The sequence below is a fragment of the Brachionichthys hirsutus genome, chromosome 2, assembly GCF_040956055.1.
Source record: "Brachionichthys hirsutus isolate HB-005 chromosome 2, CSIRO-AGI_Bhir_v1, whole genome shotgun sequence".
Taxonomy (NCBI): Eukaryota; Metazoa; Chordata; class Actinopteri; order Lophiiformes; family Brachionichthyidae; genus Brachionichthys; species Brachionichthys hirsutus.
Genome location: NC_090898.1, coordinates 9,643,662 through 9,669,533, shown reverse-complemented (window position 1 = coordinate 9,669,533; position 25,872 = coordinate 9,643,662). Strand labels below are relative to the sequence as shown.

At 41.4% G+C, this 25,872-nt stretch overlaps 3 protein-coding genes across 4 annotated transcripts; 1 reads left to right on the top strand and 2 right to left on the bottom strand.

Annotated features, from left to right (window-relative positions):
- On the top strand, positions 1-4,492 carry gnat2 (guanine nucleotide binding protein (G protein), alpha transducing activity polypeptide 2). The gene is made up of 8 exons (XM_068745059.1): positions 1-106; positions 2,474-2,516; positions 2,953-3,094; positions 3,203-3,360; positions 3,459-3,587; positions 3,701-3,830; positions 3,912-4,065; positions 4,302-4,492. Exons 1-8 carry the CDS (start codon positions 1-3, stop codon positions 4,490-4,492), a joined length of 1,053 nt encoding a protein of 350 aa, XP_068601160.1.
- A 1,891-nt stretch (positions 4,493-6,383) lies between these two features.
- Positions 6,384-19,248, bottom strand: LOC137903540 (guanine nucleotide-binding protein G(i) subunit alpha-3-like). 2 transcript variants are annotated; one of them, XM_068747692.1, is made up of 9 exons: positions 18,622-19,248; positions 13,181-13,223; positions 12,174-12,315; positions 11,543-11,700; positions 10,129-10,257; positions 9,268-9,397; positions 8,826-8,979; positions 8,355-8,562; positions 6,384-7,319 (listed from the first exon to the last, which is right to left on the bottom strand). In XM_068747692.1, the coding sequence occupies exons 1-8, from the start codon at positions 18,737-18,739 to the stop codon at positions 8,372-8,374; spliced, it is 1,065 nt and encodes a 354-aa protein (XP_068603793.1). In that variant the 5' UTR covers positions 18,740-19,248; the 3' UTR covers positions 6,384-7,319; positions 8,355-8,371. The 2 variants fall into 2 exon arrangements, with proteins under 2 accessions (XP_068603793.1, XP_068603802.1); XM_068747701.1 differs by lacking the exon at positions 18,622-19,248 and adding an exon at positions 13,293-13,333 and having other exon boundaries at positions 6,385-7,319.
- A 4,704-nt stretch (positions 19,249-23,952) lies between these two features.
- On the bottom strand, positions 23,953-25,368 carry gpr61 (G protein-coupled receptor 61). The gene has a single exon (XM_068747683.1). The coding sequence runs from the start codon at positions 25,366-25,368 to the stop codon at positions 23,953-23,955; it is 1,416 nt and encodes a 471-aa protein (XP_068603784.1).
- Between the last annotated feature and the right edge of the window lie 504 nt (positions 25,369-25,872).

Sequence of the window (25,872 nt, the reverse complement as noted above, 5' to 3'; positions counted from 1 at the left end):
ATGGGTGCTGGAGCAAGTGCAGAGGACAAAAAGTCTAAGGAGTTGGAGAAACAGCTCCAAGAAGATGCTGATAAGGACGCTAAAACAGTCAAGCTATTACTGCTTGGTAAGTGGACTCACGAATAGTCGGTCACGCTAAACTGGCGACGAGCTGCCCCGGACTGCAGGTGATGCAAATGTCTCTGACTGACAGGTTTCAAAAGCCTTCAACGAGATTCACTCCAAAATGTTAACGTTCTATGTCTGTGAGAGGAAAAACCAGTAGAGGTGCAAGGATTAGGACTATTATAACACGTAGATGCAACATTCTCAACATTCACAGAGGAAAATTTGTATGCTTAGAGAAAAGGTTCACTCAGCTGGCTCCGTGTTATAGAATAAGAGTTGATTTCATTGTATTCATAGCCTGAGCGCACACGATTTAATGATACTTGTGTCTCTAAGGTTACTAACTCATCATTTGCAGCATATTCTTCTAATCTTGGACACCAGCCGTCTGGAATGTGGTAAACTGCTCAGACACATCCGCTCGCTGCTTCTTAATGTTGAAGCTCTTACAGGGCTGAAGAGGGAAGGAGACGACCCATTTCATGAGAATATCCTTCATCAGTTTATTTCAAAAAAGGCAAAGGGACTGCTTAAGCTTCCGCTAAGCTGAGAGGGCATGAGGGAGTAATGAGAGATAGATGTACAGGATTCCAACTTAACATGGGGCTGAGAAGCTAAAAATGCTTCTACTTCAAATTAAAAAATATATATTTGCACTTATTTTAAAGTACAATAATCCCAAATGGTAATAATATTATGTATGTTTCCAATTAATGACATGATGCTAACATTTTTTGGCAGCATCTTCGAACAAGGATGACTTCTCATATCTAAGGAAGGACTTTGGTGCTTAAAATAATCATAGCCTTTGGGCTAAATAAATCTATATGTCAATCCGCTTAGCTAACTGGTTTAGCGCAGATCCACTTGGTCTTTGCTGATCCCTCAACTCACATCTAAGCATCGAAGAAACGTTTGCAGTGTCAAAACGCTGTTGAAGATCTTGTGACGATCTGAACACCAAACCAAAAGCATTCAAATATTTATCATGACAGTTTTGCTAAATCCAGACATTTCTAAATGAAAGTCGGGTAAAGAACGATGAGTGAATTATTGTAGCTATTCAATCTTTGCAGAGCACAGACCTCTAGGGATGTAATATCTACTCCCTCCTGCAGAGGAGCTGCTTTTCCTGCAGCGCAGCATCAACGATCAGACAATGAGCTTTGAATTGGTGCTGATGAGAAGAGTGTTGTCTGGTAGGCTTCAGGGGACGTCACCTAAAACTCTGCAAGCTTTTATTTCGCTTGTTTGTGATCGAGGTCACTCGGTAGCCTCTTGTGTGCAAATCCCGCTAAAATAATGACAATCAACATTAGTGAAAGGTCCTTGAAGTTCTGTACTACATAAAAGTAACGGTCAGGATGATATATTGTTCCAGAGAACTACAAAATAAATAAGTTATGATTAACAGCCTGCCCAGTTTGCTTGTTTAAGGCTTGATCAAATCAGAGCAGTTACCTGTTCCGATTAACTGAGGAGGTTCAGAGGACAGTTTCTCTACAGTTTGTTCGTCATTAAAAAAAAAAAAAGAAATAGAAAAAGTTATCAAATTTGTCACTTTTACAATCTCAAATTACAAATCTCAAATTGTTCTGACCCACTAATGACCACTAGCAGGGGAAAACCTACATCCTCTTCCTGACGCTGACATGGTAAATTACTTGAGGGTCAAGATCTAACAGCAAATTTCCATTTAAATAGTGACACTTAAATTGGATATACTGTACGTATGTGCAACACTCATACATAAAGGTTAGGTTTCATTCGTAAATCTGCTCCTCAAACTCCTCTTACGTCCGACTGTCCATATTATGAGTTTTAGTTTGGCGACGTCTGCCGACACTCTAGAGCTCAGGAGAAAGTTTTAAAGCAGGAGGTGCTAAAAAAAAATCAAATGTGAATGTTTACGAATGCAAAAAACACATTTTATGAATTACAATGCAACAAAAATATCCCAGTTGTTTTCTGTGTTTAGGTTCTGTTCCATGAAGTTTATGAGGCTGCAGAATGTTTAGTCAGTTTAGTGTCGCCTGTGAAACCATTATAACTGTCTGACGCTGTCAGGAATAACTTCAGACAGCCTTGTCTTGCAGGTTGTTTTTTTATATATATATCTACCATGCATCGCTTCTGCAACATTTCTTCTTTCTGTGCTCAAGAAGTGAAACATATGAAACCGATAGGAAGAACTTGAGGTCGAAAAAGAGCCGTATTTGTTTCTGTTTTGGCCGAACTGTTCCTTTAAAGTGATCCCATCATTTTAGCACATTCTTTGGCTGGCCCCACTCTGTGGTATGTCAAAGAGAAACACAGCAGCTTTACAGTGTTTGAGTTCTGACCATCACTGTTTGTTCTCTTCTAGGTGCTGGTGAGTCAGGAAAAAGCACCATCGTAAAACAAATGAAGTAAGTATTGGAATAAATGATTATTTTGCTGTCACCCTCAGCAGATCACTGGAAAGATGGGTGCTTTTTTTGTTTGAACGGTAATGCATGCAGTCAGCAGGTCAACATTTCCTCATCTCTGTCTCCTCCACTTGCAGTAAAGCCTTTTACAAAAGGTCAACAGGGAAGTCATTGGTTTAAGCTCATTTGTCAGCACGAGCATTGAGCAGTCAGTCTCAGAAAGACACCACAGGGTGGCGCTGTGAGCACGACTACCAGTAAATAACGCCACAGTATCTGAACTTGACCTCAAGCATGCGCGGAAATCTGAATACAGCATTTACTAGCAAGATTATTATATTTTTAATGTCATTAAATTGAACAAAGGGTAAAATATTAATATATATTTTTGCAAGCATTTCTCTCAACTAAACATTTTTCTTTTACTTGTGCACAGGATTCTTCATCAAGGCGGTTACACAAAAGAGGAACAATTGGAGTTTCGAACGATCATCTTTGGCAATATCCTGCAGTCTGCTCTGGCTATCATCAGAGGCATGGAAATGCTCTCCGTTGATTTTGGCTCACCGTCTGCACAGGTCTCATATGTCACTTGAATGCACACACATCAGACATGCTAAACTTGAGCTGTACTTCACTGACATAAAAAGCTAATGGGTGTTTGGGTTTTCTGAATGAAACCACAGGAGGATGCACAGAAACTGCAGAACTTGTCAGACTCCATTGAAGAAGGCACGATGCCTAACGAGCTGGCTGACGTCATCAAGAAGCTGTGGAAAGACTCTGGTGTGCAGGCTGGCTTTGATAGAGCTGCCGAATACCAACTGAATGACTCTGCTGGCTAGTGAGTCCATTTCCACAACTGGATAGCATGTAAAATAGTTGATAGGTAGTCTCATATCTAAAGCCTGATTATTGTACTATTTGTTCTGTCACCATCAGCTACCTCAATGAAATGGACAGAATCTGCAAACCAGACTACCTCCCTACTGAGCAGGATGTGCTGCGATCTCGAGTCAAGACAACCGGTATCATCGAAGAGCAATTCTCCTGCAAAGAGCTGCACTTCAGGTTTGTCATACAGGAACCACTGTGTGACAACAGCCAGAAAGAAGTATTACAGTTCAGGGTTAGGGTTCGGAGAAGTGACTCATCGCTGCTGTGACCTTCTCTGTGGCGGACAGGATGTTCGATGTGGGTGGCCAGAGGTCAGAGAGAAAGAAGTGGATCCATTGTTTCGAAGGTGTGACCTGCATCATCTTCTGTGGAGCTCTCAGTGCCTACGACATGGTGCTGGTAGAGGATGATGAAGTGGTGAGTTGCAATGCTAAGCATGAGTCAGAAATGGAAAAACTCTGTCCATTAATTAACAAAGTTGATGCCTGGCCCTTTCAGAACCGAATGCACGAGTCCCTCCACCTATTCAACAGCATCTGCAACCACAGGTTCTTTGCACTGACGTCCATCGTGCTTTTCCTCAACAAGAAGGATCTATTTGAAGAGAAGATCAAGAAGGTCCATCTGAGTATCTGCTTCCCAGACTATGATGGTGAGGCTGTCCCTTCTTAACTCTTTCATGACCTGAACCTGCAGCGCTCTATGTGCTACGACAGGAAGCGCGTGAGCGTGTGGACGGTGTTGCTTTGGGTGAATAGAAGGCACTAGAATACCGGTACCAGAAAACAGAGAAACATTTTTTTTTGATGCACGTGTGAATAAAAATAATGAGTTGAAAACGTAAGTTCAAAATCAAATCTCGTTCTAGTGAGTGTTTTTTCTTAACAGGGCCCAATACGTATGATGACGCCGGGGCCTACATCAAGTCACAGTTCTTGGAATTGAACATGAAGAAGGGCGTCAAAGAAATCTACTGCCATATGACTTGTGCCACAGACACCAGGAACGTCGAGATTGTGTTCAATGCTGTGACAGACATCATCATCAAAGAAAACCTTAAGCAGTGTGGTCTTTTCTAAGCAGCTCCAGCATAAAAAGAGGTGGGCGTCGACCTCATCGCATCTCTCAAGGATTGTGTTGATGCAGAGTGATAGGGTCCAGATGATAATTTTACCTCTATAGCAACAATCACCAGTAATGTTTTTATCAAGCTCAGATATGCCAAAACGTCAAAGTGAGTCAACGCAGGTTCAGCGACCATTTGATCTTATGCAACTACTCTCGCAGATGTGAGCCCTATAAATTCATTCTGGATCACTACATCTGGAATATATGATTTGGATCCTGGTTAGACTCTGATGTTTTCCATCCAAGAGCTATGGCCATTGTCCGCATATCCAAGTTAGAAACTTACATATGAATATGAAGTCCTAAAGGAAGAAAAGTGTCAGAAGACAGCAGCAAAAATAAGATGTTAAAATGTTTTTGTCTCTCTATTTTGCAGAACTTCCTTTCCAACCTAAGCCCCTCATTTATTGGCATTACCTGAGCTCTGAGTACTGATGGAGCTCAGAGGATTGTCTGATTGTCATGATCATGCCATTCGAACCCAACCAAATCCTTGTCCTCGACTGTTCCTCGCGCAACATCTTCTCCACCTGTACACCTCCGCAACACAGTGCAGGTGCTGCATGGTTCGAGCAACTATCAAGCCATCATGCTATTAATGTGGAAATACAGCTTTCTTCAGTTTTTCCCTATTGACAGTATTTGTTTAACACCAGAAGCTGCTTGTTTGAAAGAATGAAGCTGAAGTAGTTGCTTATTTGATTCTCGTTTCTTTGTCCTGACTTCTACTGTAAATTATATGAATTTGCAAAACCAAGCTTTTGCAAATAAAAAAAACAATTAAATCCTGGGAAAATATTACTATTTTGAATAGCAACGTTACAAAATTGTTTTTGAGTACAGTAGTCTTGATATTTAGTGTAAAAAAAAATTGCTGAACAAACATCTCTGATATTACCAGTGTATCCAGACGACAAACCAAATTGTACTTGTAACTAATCTATATAGTGTTAATGTATTCAATTTACTTAACATTTGAATGTGATGAAAACATTTCAGGAGGTCAAACTAGAGGAACTTTGTACATAAAAGTAGAATCTATGAAATATAAATCTATGAACATATATAAGAAAGGGCAACATTAGAGGGATGACGCTTTATTGTGAAAAGGGAACGAAAGTCTCCTGAGTAAGTACTTTCTTATGAAACGTAGAGGCATGAAATAAAGATGCATTAACTTTACTTGTGTACTTGTTTCTGAAACACCTTCCAATAACGGCGTAAGATTTGTTGAATTTGATCAAACGGGCTGTCGTCACTGCTTCAGGCTGAAAGCGCTTGTAAGTTCCTTCATTTGGTCAAATGGGAAGTGGTGGAATGTGAAAGTTCAATAATAATAAACCTGTTGAAAGAGCAAAGTAATCGAATCAATAACGTCAGGGGCCACACACACACACACAGCAGAGATGTGGTGGACACCAGCTCCAAGCATGACAAATGTTTTTGATCAAAAACTGGACTTGGCGCCAGTGTTGACATCAACAGCTAAATTTGTCTTGCTCCCTTTGGTAATCGGGGAGCGTTTGTGAAGAGTGGTCACTTTTGATGTCTTCTCTGAAGCCGAGGGAAAGAAGGGGCCTGTAAAAAGCCGTTATTGCAGTACTTGCTGTAACGTTGCTCATCTGAGCCCAGTCCCTGAGGCATGGCTTGAATATTTCTGGTGAGCAAAATATTCTTGAATTGTGATTATCGTAAATGTTTTGGGTTGGGCAGAGACATGCTAATACGGACTAATATTGATTTTGGTATTTGTGACAAATAACGTAGAATGATTTGGGAATAACTCTGCTATTTATAACTTTTCAGAGTGGAGAAACTGATTAGTATTGCCTGGTAAGACTTTAATGCTGGTATTTAAAATTGAAGAAATGAAAGAAACTTTGTGTCATCATTTAATAAAAGGACCAATACAGTTTCAGACATGCAAAGAAAGCAAAATGAATATTTTCATGTTTTCTAACGGAAACAACAAATTAAACTCATCCGTACCACATTATAGTTACTGCAACACATTTCCTCAGTTTTACGTGAGTGAATATTGGGCATATTCAAGCTCAATAAAAACACAAACAAGGAAATGAACCTCTCTTTCAGACAAATTGATCTGCAGTGGTATGTCTTGCATAGAAAAGTTATTTTTAGTTTTTATAATGTTGTCTAGTTAATAGGAATTAAAATAACTATAAAGACAATTGTGCTGCTATTGAACCCATTACTGCAGATAACTAATCCCAGATCCCAAAAGGTAACATAAATCCAAACTGCTCATACAAAACCCTCCATACATAACTTATGGCATTATTACATTCAAATGTAGGAATACGTTATCATTCATATTTGAAATCAAAATAATAGACTTTATAAATCAAGAGCAATAATATATATAAATTTAATATAAGTAATGTGATCCAAACTCAAGCAAAAGGAAGATGCAGCAACGTGAACAATTCACATGTCAGACATAAAACTATGAAATGCAGTGATGGATTCTTCTGTCTCGGTTCTATCGTACGTGCGTCAAACGATCAGTTTGACATTTGGAGGGACTTTACCCACCCACTCCTCGGTGATATAATCTTAAATAGATGAATTTATTTCACAAGCTACATCAAAGCTCTCCCTCCTAGCCTGACCTGATCATGAAATCCAGTAAGAAAATAGTAAGTCGAGCATCAAGTCCTCAAATAGTGGAATTTAGGTGCAGCATCGAGCCTGGCAGTCAGCTCAGTCCTGAGCGTCGCCTTCCTCACACACTCCCCTCCAGTAATCCCAACTCTCCTACGAAGAGATAATAGTCGTTACTACATGTAGATACAGGAAAGAGAAGAAGGAGAGAACAATAATAACTCTACTTTATCAATCCCTTTGGGGGGGGCTGCTTCAGAGAAATTGGAAACCTTACACACTGTAACAAATTTAGATTCACATTCAAGAAGGCATTCAAAGTGCCTTCTTCAATTTAACCATCCATATTATACAGGAGTCTTTGGATGCCACCCTTTATTTGGACGTTCCTAAACATTACAGCTTAGTGATTTGCATCAACTCATCTGAAATTCTCAATGATCTCCTCAATAAAGCTCACAGCATTGTGCCTTTCTTATGACCAGATGCCCTGCATTACTATTTGCTTGGCTAGTATATACTTAAGTTGTTTAACTCCCAGTGAAGCCAGCACTGACACCAGTCTTAACCAGATCTCAGCATTTTCTCTGAGTCATCTGATCACTACCGCACATCTCTACATCCAGAACGCACTCAACAACAACAACAGTAACTAGAAACGCACTCCGAGAGCGCAGACCTCCACCGAGCAGCTAATTCCCCCCCTAATTAGATTTACACCGTCCACATGTTGATCTGAATCAACCATGAAAAGTAAAAGTGAATCGGAGTTGGTGTGTATTTGCAACTGATTTTTTAAAACCATAAATGGGGTTTTAAATATTAAAATGTAATATGTTTTTTACTAACGTCATTCTGGATCTGATCCGGATGAAATTCCTTGATGAGATAGACGCCCTCACCCTACATGACTGTGTCAAATTCTATAAACATCAGTCAATAATCAACCGAGAAATTGAGGAACAAATTTTGAAGCTCCATTCACTGCAATGTTACTGGAAGTTTCAAACTGATCCAAGTGGGCTCGGCACGGATGTGCATGAGACTTTAATAAATAAATCTAATCAAAACTAACATTGAACAGTGACCACATGGCAGAAATCATAGAAGGAGGCATGGCTGTTGTGTCCATAGTGATGCTATTTATATCTGCTGGTTCCAGAGCAGCACTAAAGTCAATGTGCTGACCTGCAGGCCCGGCAGCTTTAGTAGAGCCCGATCTCTATCAGGTTGGTTTTGATGATGACGTCCGTGACGGCGTCAAACACAAACTGCACATTCTTGGTGTCCGTAGCACAAGTGAAGTGGGTGTAGATTTCCTTGGTGTCCTTGCGTTTATTCAAGTCCTCAAACTGGCACTGGATGTGAGCTGCAGTCTCCTCGTACGAGTTACCGCCTACAGTGAGTGAGGACAATTATAAAATAAAAAAAAGAACTTCATTTAGATGAAACAATTCTGAATGATCTGTGGATAAAATACACTAATCTCATCTTTAAACTCACTAAATAGAAACAAACAAACCTACAAAATACTCAGTATTATAACCCTAACCCTTGTTTAATTAAAAAAAATCAAGACACAAAACAAAACAAGGGGCATGACATGATCAAACAACATTCCTCTAAATCGTGAGTAAATGGCTCAGGCACTCTTCCCACCAGTGTATTCGGGGTAGCAGATGGTGAGTGGGCTCCTGCCGATCTTCTCTTCAAACAAGTCCTTCTTATTGAGGAAGAGGATGATGGACGTGAGCGTGAACCACTTGTTGTTGCAGATGGAGTCGAACAGCTTCATGCTCTCGTGCATTCGGTTCTGACGAAAGAACAGAAGTCAATTTCGCCAGAGGCAAATGACAGTTTGACATGTCGCAACAGGCGAAGCGCAGCAGTGAACCAGAAGGCACCCGAAGGGCGCATACCTCCACCGAGAAAATGTAAGCATCCCACTACGGCAACTTCATTCTCACCCCACTCGTTTCAGTGAAGTTGTGGATAATCTTAAAAATTTAATCCCTTTTCCACAAAGTCTGTACAAAACCTTATAATGCCATTTTTTTTGCTTAGAAAACAGCCTATTCCTCTTCATCCTTCCAGTACATACCATCTCCTCATCTTCAGCCAAGACGAGGTCGTAGTCGCTGAGCGCCACACAGAAAATGATGCTTGTGACTCCCTCGAAACAATGGATCCACTTCTTCCTCTCTGAACGCTGACCCCCCACATCAAACATCCTGCAAACACACATTAGCAGAAGAAACAAATGTTGAGAGAATTGTACTCATTCCAAATGAAATGCTTTTGAATTTTGGTGTTTAATGAGGATAATGAAACGAGTGTTTTCTTAAATTCGACGCACACACACACACACACACACATGTTTATGTGCGCAGCTTTTGAAGAAGAACCCCAGAGCCAGATTTTACACAGAGGCCGATCAGGGAAGCCATTACAGTGATTGAACTGCCAATATTTGGAAGTACACAAATAAAAAAAAATACACTGTCTAATATAAATGGGCTGAATAAATGTAATTCCATTCAGCTTACTGATACAAAACTGGGTCATAGGTTGAACACACATCAGCAAAATGTGTGTTATAAAATAGGGATTGTAAAATCCCATGGCAAAGCGCCACGAGGCAACCGGCACGAGATACGAAAGATCGAAAGTGATGCGTCAGTCGCAAATAATGCAGAGATATTCAGATTGATCGGATTGATTGTTATGTCATGAACACAGAGCACAGCCTGCATGTCCGTACCCATCTTTGTAATCAACATTTCCTCACATTTACCTTCTTTTACACGTTTTTATTGTAATTATCACTATGAAGACAACTCCAATGATTTCAAAATAAAACGCTTATGACACATTTTGATCTCGCGACCACTTCGCCAGTGGTAAATGTCCGCCAGTTCAAAGCACAAAAAGGCACAAACAGCTCAAAAGCAGCTATACTGACTTAAAGTAGAGATCTTTGAAGGTGAAATGAGTTTCCACAATCCCAGTGGTCTTCACCCGCGTTCGCAGGACATCCTGCTGAGTCGGAATGTAGTTCGGCTGACAGATCCTCTCAATGTCATTTAGGTAGCTGCGAAAGGGAAAAAACGACGGTGTGAAAAAAGTACCAAAGCTGACGCAGATCTGCCAAATCCCATCCTTTGCTATTTCTAATCAGTTTTGGTAAAACTAACTTGGGTTCTAATTACAAAACAATAACATAAAGTCAAACAATTAAGTGTTTTTTTTTTCATATACACGTATGTCTGTTAGAGAGGAGGGCTCGCTCTGCAGACAGCTGGGGGCTCCCCAGAATGATACTAAATATGGGCTCATATTTGGTGCATGATAAACACTGGCAAGTGCAGAGCAACAACAGACAAACTCGGCCAGTTCCTTTGTCGTGCAGTGTGGATAAAGTTTACTGAGAGCCAAGACGGTGTGCTGTTTTCATAACAAAAGACCTTGTCCTTCACACTTAGCTACTTTCTTTCAGGGTGAGATTAACATAAATGCTGCGGAAATAGGAAACCTTCGATTGGTAATACAAAATCTAGCTATATTTAGTTCAAACTGTTTGAATTTTCACCAGGAAGTCACAATCGGTGGTTGACCATCAAAATAAAGCAAACGTGCATCATCAAATGAAGGAGATGAACAGCTGTGGTTTGCCAGAAACGTTTTTTCGGTTGTCAGTTTCACCTTCGTTTTTTCTTCTTCCTCAGGAATGCGTTCGACTGCGCAACAAGCTGACACAAGACGATGAACAAGCAAGACGCATCACGCCTCTCTGCCGCTACAAAGTTATCAGTCGGAGGAGCAACACTGACTGAGTCAAAACGCTTCTACCAAAGACAGCAAAATCACAAGGAAAGCCTTTCTGGGAGAGCGGATGAAATCAGGATGATGCAATTTCAAACTTTGAAATAAACTGACACCGCAGTTTCACTTCAGTTCTGCTGATTTGTAATATTTGTCACCAGTTTATCACAGAGCCATGTAGAAAGACAAACGCACATGCACGCTCACAGTCACACTTACGGTCAATTTTGAGTGACCAATTCACATGTTGCATGTTTTTGGTGGAGGGAAGAAGCCGGAGAACCCGGAGAGAACCCACGCAGACACAGAGAACATGCAGCACAGAAAGGCCCCAGGTGGCATCAAACCAAGGCCCTTCTTCCTGTGGGGGCAATAGCGCTCACCACTGGGCCACCATGCTGCACCCCCCCCCCCCCAGAGTTCATGGATTTGTTATTAAAAAAGTTTTTTCTGTGTGGGGGCCAAATCACCGAGTTTAAGTCTGTCATAAATTGTTAATAGACTTAATAATCTCGTTGGTGCTCGGGGGGCCTCAATATACTCCGGGTTCTCACTATGAAGCCGAGTCGTTGAGCTGATATTCCCGCGATCGATCGCAACATGTCTGGACTCCACCATCATTCCACAGCCTGTGGATTACAGCGGTCAGCTCTGCTGGCATCTCCCCTTCCTCTGCTGCGCTCGCCAGGGCAAACAGCTGGCGGGCATCATCCTGGTAGGAGAGACAGACGTTAGGTTAGAAAGGAAACACCTAAAAAAAACATCCAATCCAAAAGAAGAAGATTCGTATACAATTTATGGGCAATTCTATTTGGAAAAGCATTCAACTTCAAGCTTATGCAGTGCAGGGCTAATGTGGACGGACAATTTTGCTTTCGCACAATTCATTGGCATTATGGCTTCTGTCATAGTGAAGGTTCACTGAATTCAGAAATGGATTTTATTATTAGCCAGAGTGGTCCAATTATTGAAATGCACCTTCATTATTATTAACCATTACTTAATTTCTGGCTTATTGGTTAATGTTACATTTCTTGAAAACGAGTTTGAGCCACAGGAAATGTCAATTTTCAACAATTGTCATCTTAGCGCCGTATACTAGGTTAAGCAGTGCCGGAAAAAAAAGGTTTGAACCTGGACGTGGCTCTTTGAATTTCATTGACACAAACAGAATGCAGCTCTCACCTCCCGTGCATCGTCCTTAAAGGCTATCTTTAAGCGGCCCATTGCCCTGACGATGGCCATGATGGACTGGATGGTGTTGCTGTACACCACCACTTTGTACTGCTCGCACTCCTCCTCTGTGTAGCCGTCCTCATGAATGATTCTAGAGCAGAAACAAAAGGCTTTTAGAGTCCAAACTGAAAGTGTGAACAGCAGATTTCGGCTATCTGGGACAAATTACCGATTTGAAGTTCATGCAACGCTGTCACTACTGCTGGGATTTGAGTTTCAGCGAGCATGCGGCTTGCCTAATGTGGGAACTTGGGGCATCTATTCAGGTCCTGCCAGGCTTTGGCTGGCCTTTGAGGCCATTGATCTAAGCATTATGGAAAAAGGCTGCTACCTCCTTTGCTCACAAAGATGAAGCCTGTTTGTAGCAGCAGTTCCCCACACGCTATAAACCTGTGGCATCAAGCTGAGAGTGGCGGTACAGAATATGTATGAGTTTGAGGGAAGTGCCAGTTCAGTTACAGTTGTGTTACCACTCAGGACTCTTTGGTTTGCAGATTTGTAGAGGTAGTGGCTGTAGCGGCCTTTGACATCTGATCTAGAATGCAATAGAACTACAGCAGATGGTCCTTTGCACAAACTACCAAAATATATATTTGAAAAACTTAACTGAAAAGTCTCTTTCCAGACATTTTGACATTAATTTGGCAAAGATAAATGTATTTTTCACAAGTTTCACGGATACGGATGAAATGGAGCAATACCACCAGAGATTGTCAGGAAATAAATATTCAGATGAAAATAAGGAGAAAGTATTAAAATAAAATAAAAAACACACACATTATGTTAAATGTCCTCAGAGACTTGTGAGCGCCACTTATCCTCTTTTTATTATTCTTGAACTTCTCAAAAAAATAAGAATATATTTTTAATTATAATATCACAACAAAAATAGCCTCCTGTTTGGGTGAGAAAAGTCCATTTAATATGTCATGAGTGTGAGTGTTATAAGGACTTACTTCATCTGCTTTACTATTGTGCTTTTCCCAGATTCCCCAGCACCTGAAAAAAGAACAATGGTGATAAGAAAAGTTATCTTCCCACTATCTGAAGATGAAACATCTTCCAAACCTAAACAGAAGTCCAGTTGTATCCGATTCGACCTTCGGGGACTACCATGACCTGATGAATGAGAATCTACACAGTAGCCCTGTGACTCATTACGATGAAGTAGCCTGACGCTACTTGTGCGTCTTATCGGCCACCACGGCCATGAGCTGAAAGCTGAAGCATATAGCCTGGCATAAGTTATATCGAAGCCTCGCTGAGCCTACTTTAAAGCACAGGCCACTGTAATAATGGCAGATAAGGATTTCACTTGAGGAACACAGTGTTTCAACAAGAAACCAACCAAACAGGAAGCAGCTGCCACTCCGCTGGCCGAGCCAGTGTTTTTCCACTGAAGAGGCAATCCCAGTAAGACGCTGCGCCGGTGAATGTGAGCAGCTTATTCTCGATACCCAAATTCAGCTCTTCAACATGAGACGGATTAGTTTAGATATTTAACTCTGATAGACAAATGTCAGGTTGTTGCCTTGATTAATTAAAATGTTCTTCTTTTTGTAATCTCTTATTTTTCTTAATTGACCTGATGAATTCAGTTCCTCATCACGCAATTCTTCCTGAGTGTGACAGTAATCGATCAGATTAGAGCACTTGTGGGAACAAATCCCAAAGTTATTTTAATTAAGTTTTATTGGTGTAGAATAGTTTCTCTGTTATTATTGAGCTGATAAAATGTCAAAACTTTATAGAATCCATCCAACTAAGAAGCCAGAACTTATGAATGCCCAAAATGTAATTTAATATCAGGTTTGGTGCTACATGGATGTATTATTGAATTTTTTTTTTTTTTGTGGTCAGTCTGCATGAAGATCTGACTCAATGAGGCAGGCTGCAAACACATACTTTGTTATTTGAATTTACAATATTTTTTTTAAAAATATGCATTTTTATATTTAAAAAAATATGTGGTCAGTCTGCATGTATTGATGCCCCACCACAGTTGGTTTCTGGAACAAATGTGCAGTGCGATATATTTGTTGTGTCATAGTTGGTGTCACTAATAAAGAGATGACATGTACATGCTGGTGGTGAGCCGGCACACTGCCTCTTGTGTTTCGTTCACAGAGGCAGTGCACATGTTCATACATGGAGATTAAAAACACGTGAAATGCGTGCACATGAAACATTCGACATCGAACTCATATACAATCAGAGAGAAAAACAAAAACATACGAGGTGAGCTTGTCCTGGGAAACGGGCCTTTCTTCTGCTTAATGCATCTGTAATAATTATTAGTAAATTTAGTTTTTCCAACTGTCTTAATATTATATATTATTATTATTGGTTCCTTACACATGACTGCCCCACCAAATTAGCAGATAAAGTTGAGTCATGCTTTAAAAATGAATCACCGATAGGAGATAATTCCACAAGTCCTTTGGCCCTAGAACTCTCCTTTCACTGAGAGGGAGTGCGAGACACTCTCTGAGAACTGAGTGTTTACCTTCAATGAGATTCTAGTGCTGCGTTGATTATTACATGCCGCCTGAAACTGTTCCTCACGGAGCAGTTAGCTGCCGCTACGAAGCTCGACAGAACTAACCCACAACGTCCACATCAAATTGGCTTGGTGTAAAATCCGTGCAGAGCACACCCAGGGTGAGACTTCCTAACATGGATTGTCTTTAGCATCACAAAGCAAAGCAATCAGCCCATAAACCATTAACAAGACAGTGGAAACACCATCTCACAGTTTGACTCGGACTGCACGGCTGTGAAACAGCAGGACATTTTACTGGCCGTTTCGTTCTTGACAGGTAGTCTAAATACAAGTACAAGAAAAGAAAATCCCTGCAAACACGCAACGCACTTATGGGAAAGCTGTCTTTGGAGAGTGAGAGACAGAGAGAGAGAGAAACCCACTGTGAGAGAGATGTGATCTACCAAGGAAAAAACTGCAAAAAATAATGAACAAATTAAGCAGACATGGAAAGCTACTGCAACTCCTATTATGGTGAGAGGTCTTGAAGTCACCAGAATCCAGGGAACCATTCTAGCTGGACTCGTTTGAATCTCGTGATGGAGTTACTTTATATAAATATTAAATATTTATAACTTCTGGTGCACATTCACTGTGGAGATGCCGTCTCCCTCAACATTCTTTTCCCTTTCTTCCTCAGTCTCTCTCATTCTTGTCTCAGCAACTGTAGTTTCACTCTCCCTGGTTTCTTCTCTTTCCATATTTTCATACTTTCATATTTTCCTATCATTTTGAGCTTTCTCTGTAAAAGATAAGCCTTTTGCATTACAACAACAGCAATAACAGCATCAGTGCATGAATGCTGACTGGCAGACTCGTACCGATCTACGTGGGCACTGGGACACGCCTCCTCCCCTCGGACACGCCTCCTCCAGGGGGTGTGGCTTTTGGCTGACCCACGTCTGTGTTAATATTTTGTGCTGTTTACGTCATGGAATCGTACTTGGGCTTTTTACAATACAATGTGGGTTTTAAACTTTTTACAGTGCTCTGACAAATCGAACCCAAAACGTACAGCCGGACCGAGTCTGTTCAGTGTTCACCTTCGCGCTTGCTTTCCGCTGCCCGCTCCCTCTGGAGCGTACAGAGTGCTAGAAAGGGGTCAAACCATTTTCTTCTAAGACAGGGGTAGATGAGCAAAAAGGGAAAACATTTATATTTACAAAAATAATGAGTTACATATATTACTTATATTTTGAGCATGAACCTCCTTGAGCGTATCACTTTCATGGATGATAATGATCTAACAGAGATATAAATCACTCAATAGGGGAACAGGTCAGGCCTCAAGTCCGGCCTTCAGGGGAAGGCCTGACTTGAGGACAAAGCAGGAAATGTCTTTATTCCGCCATGGGACAGCCACGAGCGCTATGGTGGAATCCAACGCTGATATCTGAACTAACTTGTACTGATCTGTTAATTATATAAAGATCTTAATCTTAACCCACATTCTCCTCATTGACTTCACACCCACTACGGAGAAGAAGAACTGGAAGAGGGTTTGGTAAAACCCTACACCGTGTTCGGAGGTTCGAGTCCCAGTGTGGGAGTGGACTGGTCCGGTCCACTCCACTCCGCCCGGGTCTGCCCCAGGTCTGCCCTGCTCTTCCTGCTCTATCTCACTCCAGGAGTGGGATTTGATACCAGTGCCTGTTTTGAACAAGCCAACAATGGTACCAACTATGCCGTTGGTGAGGACCCCCCCCAACTGTAGCAATAACAAAAAGGTTTGATCCTCCTTCCAGGAAGCATGTGTTCAGAATTGTTGAGAATGAGCGGTTCAGGGAATGTTTGGGGAAGTTGATGGCCTCAAGGACAACGACACAAGCATCCTCACATTCACAACACTTTTTGATTTTCATATGTTATGACCTTATTGGTTATGACAAGTTCATATTTATTGACTTTGTATAAAGTTATCAAAGATATTTAAACTTTAATTAAGATATTAAATAACACAATATAAAACAAAAATCCTTAAATTATATTATTGTAGTCTATGCTAGGTCATTGATCTGTCATTGGGTTGCTTGTAATGATTTCTAAGATGCAGTTTGGTGATGTGCCTGAGGCTTCAAAGTGCGTATCAAGGCTCGCTTCGCTTAGGGGAGGAGCCAAAGATAATGACGTCCGAAGCCTCGATGCCCGGCTGTAGCACGTGATTGCTTCGGGAAGTGGTTTAGATTTTGCTTTTGATACGTGTGTGTGTTGAAAGCAAGAATATGAAATCCAGGAAAGAGTAACCTGGCCCTGGCCAAACTCTTTTAAATACCGGTAAGTTAACAATCGGTATGATTACAGGGTCTATCTTCTCCCCATTTTCCAGAAGGAAACCTTTCACAGGTCACATTTGGCTCACTGGCTTGCCATTTCAGTATTCCTTGGAAAACCGGACATGAAAGAAAATGAGATCACATTTAGACTCAGAGGGAATTTCCTGTTAGTGGGAACAGAGCATGAAAATGTCGAGTGCTGCTGGGTCTGGGGGGGCATTTAATTCCCCTGGCTCATCGTTGCAGGCCACACCCACAGCGTTGGTGCCACTGAGAGACTAAAATCTATACCAGCAGGAGAGGAGCAGCACACAGCCGGTGCTCTACATGGCCATGAGAGGGTGTATACATGTTTAATGCAGTGGTAATGACACCAAACTTTATTATGAAGATTGTTTTTTTGTCTATGTCAATCTGATTCTTAATGAAAATGGTGACTCAACTCTCACCTAATGCCAGCTGAGACAGGCTCGAGCCTCTCAGTGACACTGCACAGCGTAAACAGTTAAAGGAAATGAATATTCAATCAGCTCGCAGAGGAAGTAATCATATGCAATCATCAACTCTAACCCTAAATATCAGGACAGCGAATCTTTTCTATTTTATGTTACCGTGGGACACATCTGATGCAAAAACTGCTTTTGGCATTGAATATGGGAACTTTTTTTGTCTAACTCAGAAGCAAATGAACCAAATGCTGGAGTGGAGCTTTCGATAATGTTTTCAGTCCTTTTTTTTCCTTCATTTCCTTGGCAACAACTCAAGCCTATTCTTAATAAGAGTGAGGTTCATTTTTGAGAAAAAGCGTGTTCTTCCTTCGACAAAATGAAATACCAATGCCAGGTCCATCGTTTGCTAATAATTACATGTTTTTTTTCTGTTTCTATGGCAACAATTTGGTGATGGACTTGACCTCAAAAGAGGGTTTGAGTTTATTTCCAGTGTCATTGATCCGTTCAGAAGCTTGTGTGTGGATCGCTCCGAGACAGCAGCAGGCCATGAAAGCCATCTGTGTGCTCTCAGACCCAAAACTACAGCGTCTTACTCGATTTGCGTCTTAATGTGTGATTTTTCAAGATTTCACTGATACTTGGAGCAGAGCTGTGTCTAAACTGATTAAAGTTAAAAGCTTCTATTTGTGCAGTTTTATGCACCGAAACAAGGCTGTAAAATTGAGTAACAAAAATGCATTTACTCCAGATTTCTCATATTTTCCTGCAGCTGTTAAGCCTGTATGTACTTAAACAGGCCTGTATGAGTTACAATGTGTTTTGGGACAAGTGTCAACAGATGTCAACAAACAGTCACATACCTTTCAGCGATTTAGAATCGGTGCAGGAGAGGACATGCACTATCCCCGTCACGACTAACATCTGGTTTACTTTCTACACTGTAGAAATGATATATGACCTAAACTAAAAAAAAATTACAATTAAAAAATACATTTAAAAAAAGGGGGGGGGGGGAGTATTTGGAGTCAGACTGATGAAAGGCAGAAATTAAAATGGGGAAATTGAAAAGCAGAGAAAGAACGATTGCTGTTCGAACTTATTTCATACATTAAAAAAGAGTCAGTTCATACCGAGCAGAAGCAGCTTCACTTCTCTGGAGGATTTCTCTCGGTCGTCCCGCAGGTTTCTATCAATCATTTTGCTTCTCTCCACGGCGGCTTTGTCCTCGGCGCTGATCGTGCAGCCCATTTTCTTTTTTCTTTTCTTTTTTTTTTTTTTTAACTTTCGCACAACTTCTTTGCTGTCGGACAGTGATTTCAGCAGCTCATGAGTCGAGGTGTTCAAACGCCGTCCAACAGCCCTCAGGGCGGTGAGTTTCCCTGCCGAGGAGGAGCGGAGCGGAGCGGCGCGGAGCGGAGCGGGAAGGGTGGGGGGAGGCGTTGGCACCACAGGCTCGTCTGTCCAAAACGCGCAGGGCAGAGCGCGCACGGCGTCAGTCCGTTCACTCCTTGACTGTCCAGGTGACTCAAGAAAACTCCTGGATTTTAAGCGGAAAATTCCCAAAATAAAAGTCTAAAAATACTATTCTACCCAATTTATCCTAGACTTGAACAGCAAACAAAAAATTGTAATGCAGACGCTTGGACGGAATATGAGGCGCAAAATCCAGTGATTTTAAAGACAAAAGTGCCAACAGTAGCAATGAAGATCATGAAATTCGAGATTAAAACTGATCGGTCCGCGCAGACGAGACGTCTTCCAGCTGACCCAGCTGCAAAGAAAAAAAAAAAAAAGCTCTGGAAAAAGGGAACATCTACGAGCCCCACGGGGGTTGTGGGAAATGTAGGCTCGACGTTTCTAAACTCAGCGACCAGATGTCTAAAATCATGCGTTTGCAGCAGCAACAGTATTGGGCAAATTCAAATACAATGCTGTAAGTAATTCTCACAAGCCTTCCTAAACTGGCATCGCAGTTTTATTTACAGTATATATATCCTGCATTTCATGGTAGTTTAAGAACGTTAATAATAATGCAAACATTCTGATTATACCCAACCAGGCAGCAACACACTCAAAAATAAATAAAAACCTTATAGAACAATCAATCAACAAACAGCAGCAGAGTGTAACTGCTGTAAACCAAATCTACCTTTGGGTACAAATAAAGTCACCTTTTCAACCTGCAGCCTAAAAGTTGATACCGATCTGTAAAATAAGAAAAGCTTAGTCGGTGGTTACCAGCTCTGGGCATCTGTGTCAAAAGGCTGAGTGCCGTAAGCCGTAAGGCGTCTGTTTCACTTTCACTTTTAAATCCCACACTTTTCTTTCACCTTCACATGAAGCTGTTTTGTTATGAAATGTTTCCATAATCCCTTCAATAGAGCGCTTCTGAACATTGTTGTGTGTAAATAAAGCCACCAAAACAGCTGGATAACATAATCTATCTTTGAGACAAGGGCACTGATGGGATTTGAATATCAATGCATTATATATGATAATGTATTGGCACACTAAAAGTACAGCGGTGTACATAGTTTGTAAATCTGTATAATATATTGTAACTGGAAACTGCAGAAGATCCTTAAACTGATACAAAGAGTGAGTAATAATTATTATAATGGCCTCACCTATATTTTCAATGCCATAATTTTTAAGAAAGGATGATATTATCATCACTGTTTATCTTTAGTTCCATCAAGGACAAAACGGCCTGACGAGAGCGTTTTATGGCATTAGAGCGCCCCCAGTGAATATATGACTGAACTGCATGTAATGACATTATTATTCTGTGCTTTCACTGCTGAAAACACAGGACAGAATGTTAATTATTAATGATTTAATATCTATTTTGTGATTTAAATACACCTGTAGAACTGCCAGTTGTTATTGCCACTTTTGTATGTAATCAATTTATGTAAACACTCCTCAATCTGGTGTTGAGGAGGACGATGGAAAGGACACGGTGAAGTGGAGAAAGATGAATTGCTGTGGCGACTCCTCATGGGACAAGCCGAAAGTACAGTAGTAGATTAGAATTATTATTATTATCAGACAAGAGGAATTGTTCTGCAATGTGATCTTTGCACATTTGACACAGTTTTTATTAGATGCATGACATTTGCAAACATGCATACCATGTCTTAAAATCAAATTGGTTACTTTCCACTTGTATGTATTTTATAAAGAGCTTCATTGTTTATAATGAATGACTTGATGAATGACTGATTATCAATAGTAAACAAATTATTTAACAAAGTTTAGAAATATTTTAAGAACATCTAGGACTTTCGTTCTTAGAAACATTTTTAGATCAGTGACTCCTTCCAGCATTTAACAAGCATTGACTTTAACAAGGATTTTTATATGTCCAGTACCATAAATTGGAGGAGATCATGTAATTAAGATCTTTTGTCAATGGACTATAATGATATTTGGCTTCAGGTTGCCTCTTCAAGAAAATGATGAATAAAGTATCTTAAATACAATAATAAAATGAATTGGACAATTGCCCCAAAAAAATATCCATGGACAACTCATGATGTTCCACTGTAATAGATTATTACATCATAATCCAGACGTGAGAGATTAAAATATAGAGGGTGCAATAGAGTCACAGCACAATAATGGAGGAGGGTAGAAACGTCACACTGCCACCAATATGAAGCCGAGATAATGCAGACACTCAGGAATGTTTCATTTATCATTGAAAGAATAGAAAGTGAAATGGAAAATATATACGGTTCATTATAAAATCATAAACTGCTGTTGATTAATTTCAAACACGATTATCAGGTGCCCACAGTTAAGGAATAGAGGACTTGATCTGGCATCGGGCAGGTATAGTAGTAGTGCCGTGTTTGTGGCATCCCAGATGGCTGCACCTTTCTATCTGGATGCTTTGTTTATTATAAGCACACCAGCCCAGCCTCTGAATAACTGCACCCACTGGTCCCAAAGCGACATGATGGTGGCGTCTGTCCTCGAGCACCTTCACATGGTGTGTTGTAAGCCTGCTGGAAATGTCAGGCTGTTTGAACTGTTTCTCTGTGCTGCATGAACTGCTCGCCACGGTTCAACATGAAAGCTATGAGTCACTCGGTACGATTGGGAACAACGGAGGAGCCGGTACCGGTAAATTAGAATAATCAAAAAATAGAGGATGAGCCTCAGAGGCCACATGGTTGATGAAAGAGGTCTGTTTTATTTCTGGTGTGAAGCAGCTAACAAAGATTGACACTTTCTATGTTAATTATAATGTAGAAATATTCATCATGAAATGATTAAGGAGATTTATTTTGCTATGAATTTTCATATGTCTCACTCAGCTTCATTTATATTTATTTTTGGTCATTATTGCTTTCATTACTTTAAATGATAAATGGACGGTGGTTTTGATTCCCCTCATCACTGCACTTATTGAAAATTTCAAATGTCCCCACATTTTTGTGTACTGTAGTTGGTTTTACGGTTTCTTTTATGTTGTGTTGAACCTGTAGAGATCATTGAAGGTCAAATAGGGTCAGCGTTGGGTTTTCAACCTCTTCACTGTCAATCAAAACACCCCCAAATGGCTAAGTGCCAGACTCCTCTTTTTATTCTGATTGGTGCCTCTGCACCCCTTGTCTGCTACACACACACACACATCCGTATGACACAAGAGACAATTAAATAAATAACTAAACATATGATTGATCTGAAAATGTCGGGAAAACAACCACAACACTGAAGTTAAACTTTCTGCTCGGTCTTTAATAATTTCAATTGATGGGTAATGAATACACAGGGAAATATCAACAAGGGGGGAAATAAACCCTAAAAATGAAGAATCCATACAGCTCAGGTACAAAAATGATTTGCAGAGAGGAAAATGAACACATGGATACTGATGATTTACAATGAACAGAACTGTTTATCTGAACGTCTTAATTCTAGTAATCTGCAGATTACAGAAATAGAGTTTAAAGGATTTAATCAGATTGGTAGGGGCAATATTTCTGCTACGGTAATATAAATCCAGCAGATTTAATGGCGGATTTATGTACTAATTCTGGACTGTGAAACATCTCTATGTCCAATCCACAACTTAGTACCATAAAGAGGAGCTAGTTTTCAGGCGATCAAATCCTCTGTGTTCCTGTATGCTGGTGTCATCAGTCAAAGCAATTTCTTTCTTCTTCTTTTGTTGCCTAATAATAATAATAAAAAGAAGAAAAGCATCATTTTCTGTTTTTGTTTGAATAAAACAAGTCTTTCAAAAGCTCAAACATATTCCAAGACACTCAGTAAGTTGGCAGTGATATTGTCTTGTGCTTCGATTCAAACGATTAAATCAATGATCGATTTACAATTTCTATTTATTTTTCTTAGAAACCCCAATTAAGTCACATTGCAAGGAATTTGAGAACATTCCATCCCTTAGGACAAAGCTTCCTCTTGTTCTGACGCCAGCAGCGTATTGCCCTTCCTGAATGTCTTGTGTTGCGTCTTGTGACCATGCTAAGAGTCCAGTACTTGGGAGTACAGCATAGACGGAGGCAGCAGGAGGAAAGCGAGTGTCAAGAGGGCCCACAATAATCCTTTGATCAAAGATCGGTGTCTTGTAAACTGATTGTGTTCCACCTGAGAGGAGCGAAAGCATCACCTGTTTTGTTTCTGAATGAGGCCAAAGGCGAGACCTGCCATGTGTAAGCACCGTCTCACCTGTGTGCTGTGTAGCCACAACAAGCTTAGCTGTTGAATGCACAAACACAAGCGCACTTACACTGCTCCTGTATTTATCTGTAAATAACACAGCAGACATCTCGGTGGTAATGGGAACAGGCCTGATCCGAAACCACACAGAGCTTATTCTAGTTTGTTTTTTTTTGGATATGCTGAAATCCTGAACGCCATCATTGTCCGACCAAATTTAACGGTCACAATGTTTTTCTTTGAATGTTGGATCACGAGCCTGACAATGTGAGATGATTTTGCTGGGTGCAACACAGAGGTTATGATCATGAGACTGGGAGCATGAAAAACATGATAGTGTTCCTGTAAAATGGTTCAAAACAGAGCGTTGTCTCAGCTTGTTTGTTCTAAATACCAGCTGTGAAATGTCTGATCAGGTTTGATGCGTGAATCTTTAGCAACTCTTTCCCATCATTATTCAGACATACCTTTTGTTGAGCACAGCAAGACTGACAGAAAACGTCCTGTCCATGTGTGGCGCTCAGAAATGTGACGATTCATAGACGTTACCGTGGCAGATCATTATTAATATGCAGCTACGTGTATTTCGTTCTTCAAAGAAGATACCGTGTTAACCGAAAAGCACTGCTGTAGCATTGACCGAGAGATGGAGTAACTCAACTCTAATCTTAGAAAATAAAGTAAATAAATAAAATACAACACAATACAATAAAGTATTCTGAAAATGTAGTACATTTATGCTTTAATAGATGGAAGAGGCAGTACTTTAGCTACAGCTCCTTCACAGTTTTGCCATTCTCTGGAAAATGCACCTCATTGTTCATCTGTTGCCGCTGAATGAACTCCGAGGTTTGCTCGAGGATCTGTCCTGGGACGCTGAAGTCAGCTGCCATGTTCTGCTCAACAGCTGATTCCTGAAGCGCCTCAGCCTCTGGCTCTTCTTGGCTGGCTCTGCTATAAGAGTTGCAGGGCTCAAGATTGCAGCCTGTGCCCTGAAGGAACTGCAAAAAGTTCTCCTCGATGGAGGCCTCGCGGCTGGGCAGCTGCTCCCCTCCACTGGGCCCAGCCCACTTGAAGAGGCAAGCCACGAAGCGCCCCAGCTCCTCACGAATCTGCCGGTTCAGGTAGCCATAGAAGAAGGGGTTGGAAGTGAAGCAGAAATAGCCAATCCATGTGACCACATTCTCCAGCTGGGCCAATGAAGCCGGGGAGGTAGAAACCACAGCCGAGTAGAGATGGAAGGAGAAATACGGCAGCCAGCAGCAAAAGAACTGACCTCCCAGTGCCACCAGTATCACTGCGGCCTTACCACCACTGAAGGTCCTCTGGGGAGTGCTGCGGGCGCCGGTTCCACCGAGGCTGGCTGCCATGGTGGAGTGGCTGCTGGCAGACTCGGATCGTTGTCTCAGTGTGTCCATCCACGTTGGGAGGGGGCCATGCTGCATGGCTGCTACGCGTGCCACCCTGAACATGCTGCAGTAGACCACCAGAATGATTAGCATGGGGCACAGGAAATAAGTGCATGTAAAGAAGACTATGAAGAGCAGCCGCAAGGTCCTGCCTCCCGTCCAGTGGAGTGAGCAGTGTCTTTGACTGGGAATGAGGGCCGAAGGGGCGCCCAGGCGCTGCTTCGCCTGGAAAAGCCACCCCAGTAGAGGCAGGATTGACATGGCAACAGCTTTGATCCAGATACCCAGCAGTGCCATGGCCACAACCCCAATTGTCATCTTGGCCTCATGGCGCATGGGGTAGATGATATAGTAATAGCGCTCCACGTTGATGGCACATATGGTGAGGATAGCGGCGCTCACCAGACACACACTCAAACAGAGGTAGCTCCGACACAGCGCCTCATCCAACACAATTCGATCTGACAGCATCCCCAGAGGCATCAACACCAACGCTGCCAGCAAGTCCACCAGACAGAGGTGGAACACAAACGCAAACTTACGCAGCTGGGGCGTTTTAGTGATGACAATCACTACAGCCAAGTTCCCCGCCACCGCCAGCACATCCATAATGATCATAGCACACAGCGCAAAGGACTGGCTCAGATCTACCCCACCTCCGGTGCTGGCAAAGGGTAGGGTCTCATTGGAGATATTGGGGTGTAGTACTGCAGGATAGGTGTGGAGAGAAGAGAAAGAACTGTTCCAGGTGGGGGCCGGTGTGATGGGATGCTCCATGAGAGGATGGGATAAGGAGGAGAGAGTCCACTTAAGTTCACAGACCCATCACCCATCTTCCTCTGTAGTAAGCTGCATTTGAGAAACTCAGGCAGCAGAGTCTGTCCGGACAGCTGGGATCAACCTCGGTAGACTTTAACCTGGAGCTCAGCAGGCGATCCCAGTCACTTAATATGTAGGCCTCTCTCCCCCCCCACCCCAGTATGGGATTCACCTGCATATATCTGGAACAGAATAAAAAACATACGTTTTTTTAAAATGTTGACACAAGTACAAATTTGAGTTGCTCATTTAATAATAATGTAATAAAAAAACGTAGCGCATTGGAAGGGGTGTAATATATCCAGGTCACTAACATGAAAACTTCACTTAAGATGATATATTTCACCGGATATTACATAATACCTGGATGATGAATAGTATAGCATATTCAAGTAGATTTGCCACCTCAAAACTCACATAAATCATCTTATTACTCAGTTTGGACTCGACGTATAGTCTGGA

Coding starts and splice junctions, on each gene's coding strand:
- gpr61 (XM_068747683.1), bottom strand. CDS start 25,368: ATGGAGCATCCCATCACACCGGCCCCCACCTGGAACAGTTCTTTCTCT.
- gnat2 (XM_068745059.1), top strand. CDS start 1: ATGGGTGCTGGAGCAAGTGCAGAGGACAAAAAGTCTAAGGAGTTGGAG. Junction 3,361..3,458: donor CTGAATGACTCTGCTGGCTA/GTGAGTCCATTT, acceptor TGTCACCATCAG/CTACCTCAATGAAATGGACA. Junction 3,588..3,700: donor TGCAAAGAGCTGCACTTCAG/GTTTGTCATACA, acceptor TGTGGCGGACAG/GATGTTCGATGTGGGTGGCC.
- LOC137903540 (XM_068747692.1), bottom strand. CDS start 18,739: ATGGGCTGCACGATCAGCGCCGAGGACAAAGCCGCCGTGGAGAGAAGC. Junction 11,701..12,173: donor TTAAGGACGATGCACGGGAG/GTGAGAGCTGCA, acceptor CTCTCCTACCAG/GATGATGCCCGCCAGCTGTT. Junction 10,258..11,542: donor CTCAACGACTCGGCTTCATA/GTGAGAACCCGG, acceptor TCCCTTTCGCAG/CTACCTAAATGACATTGAGA.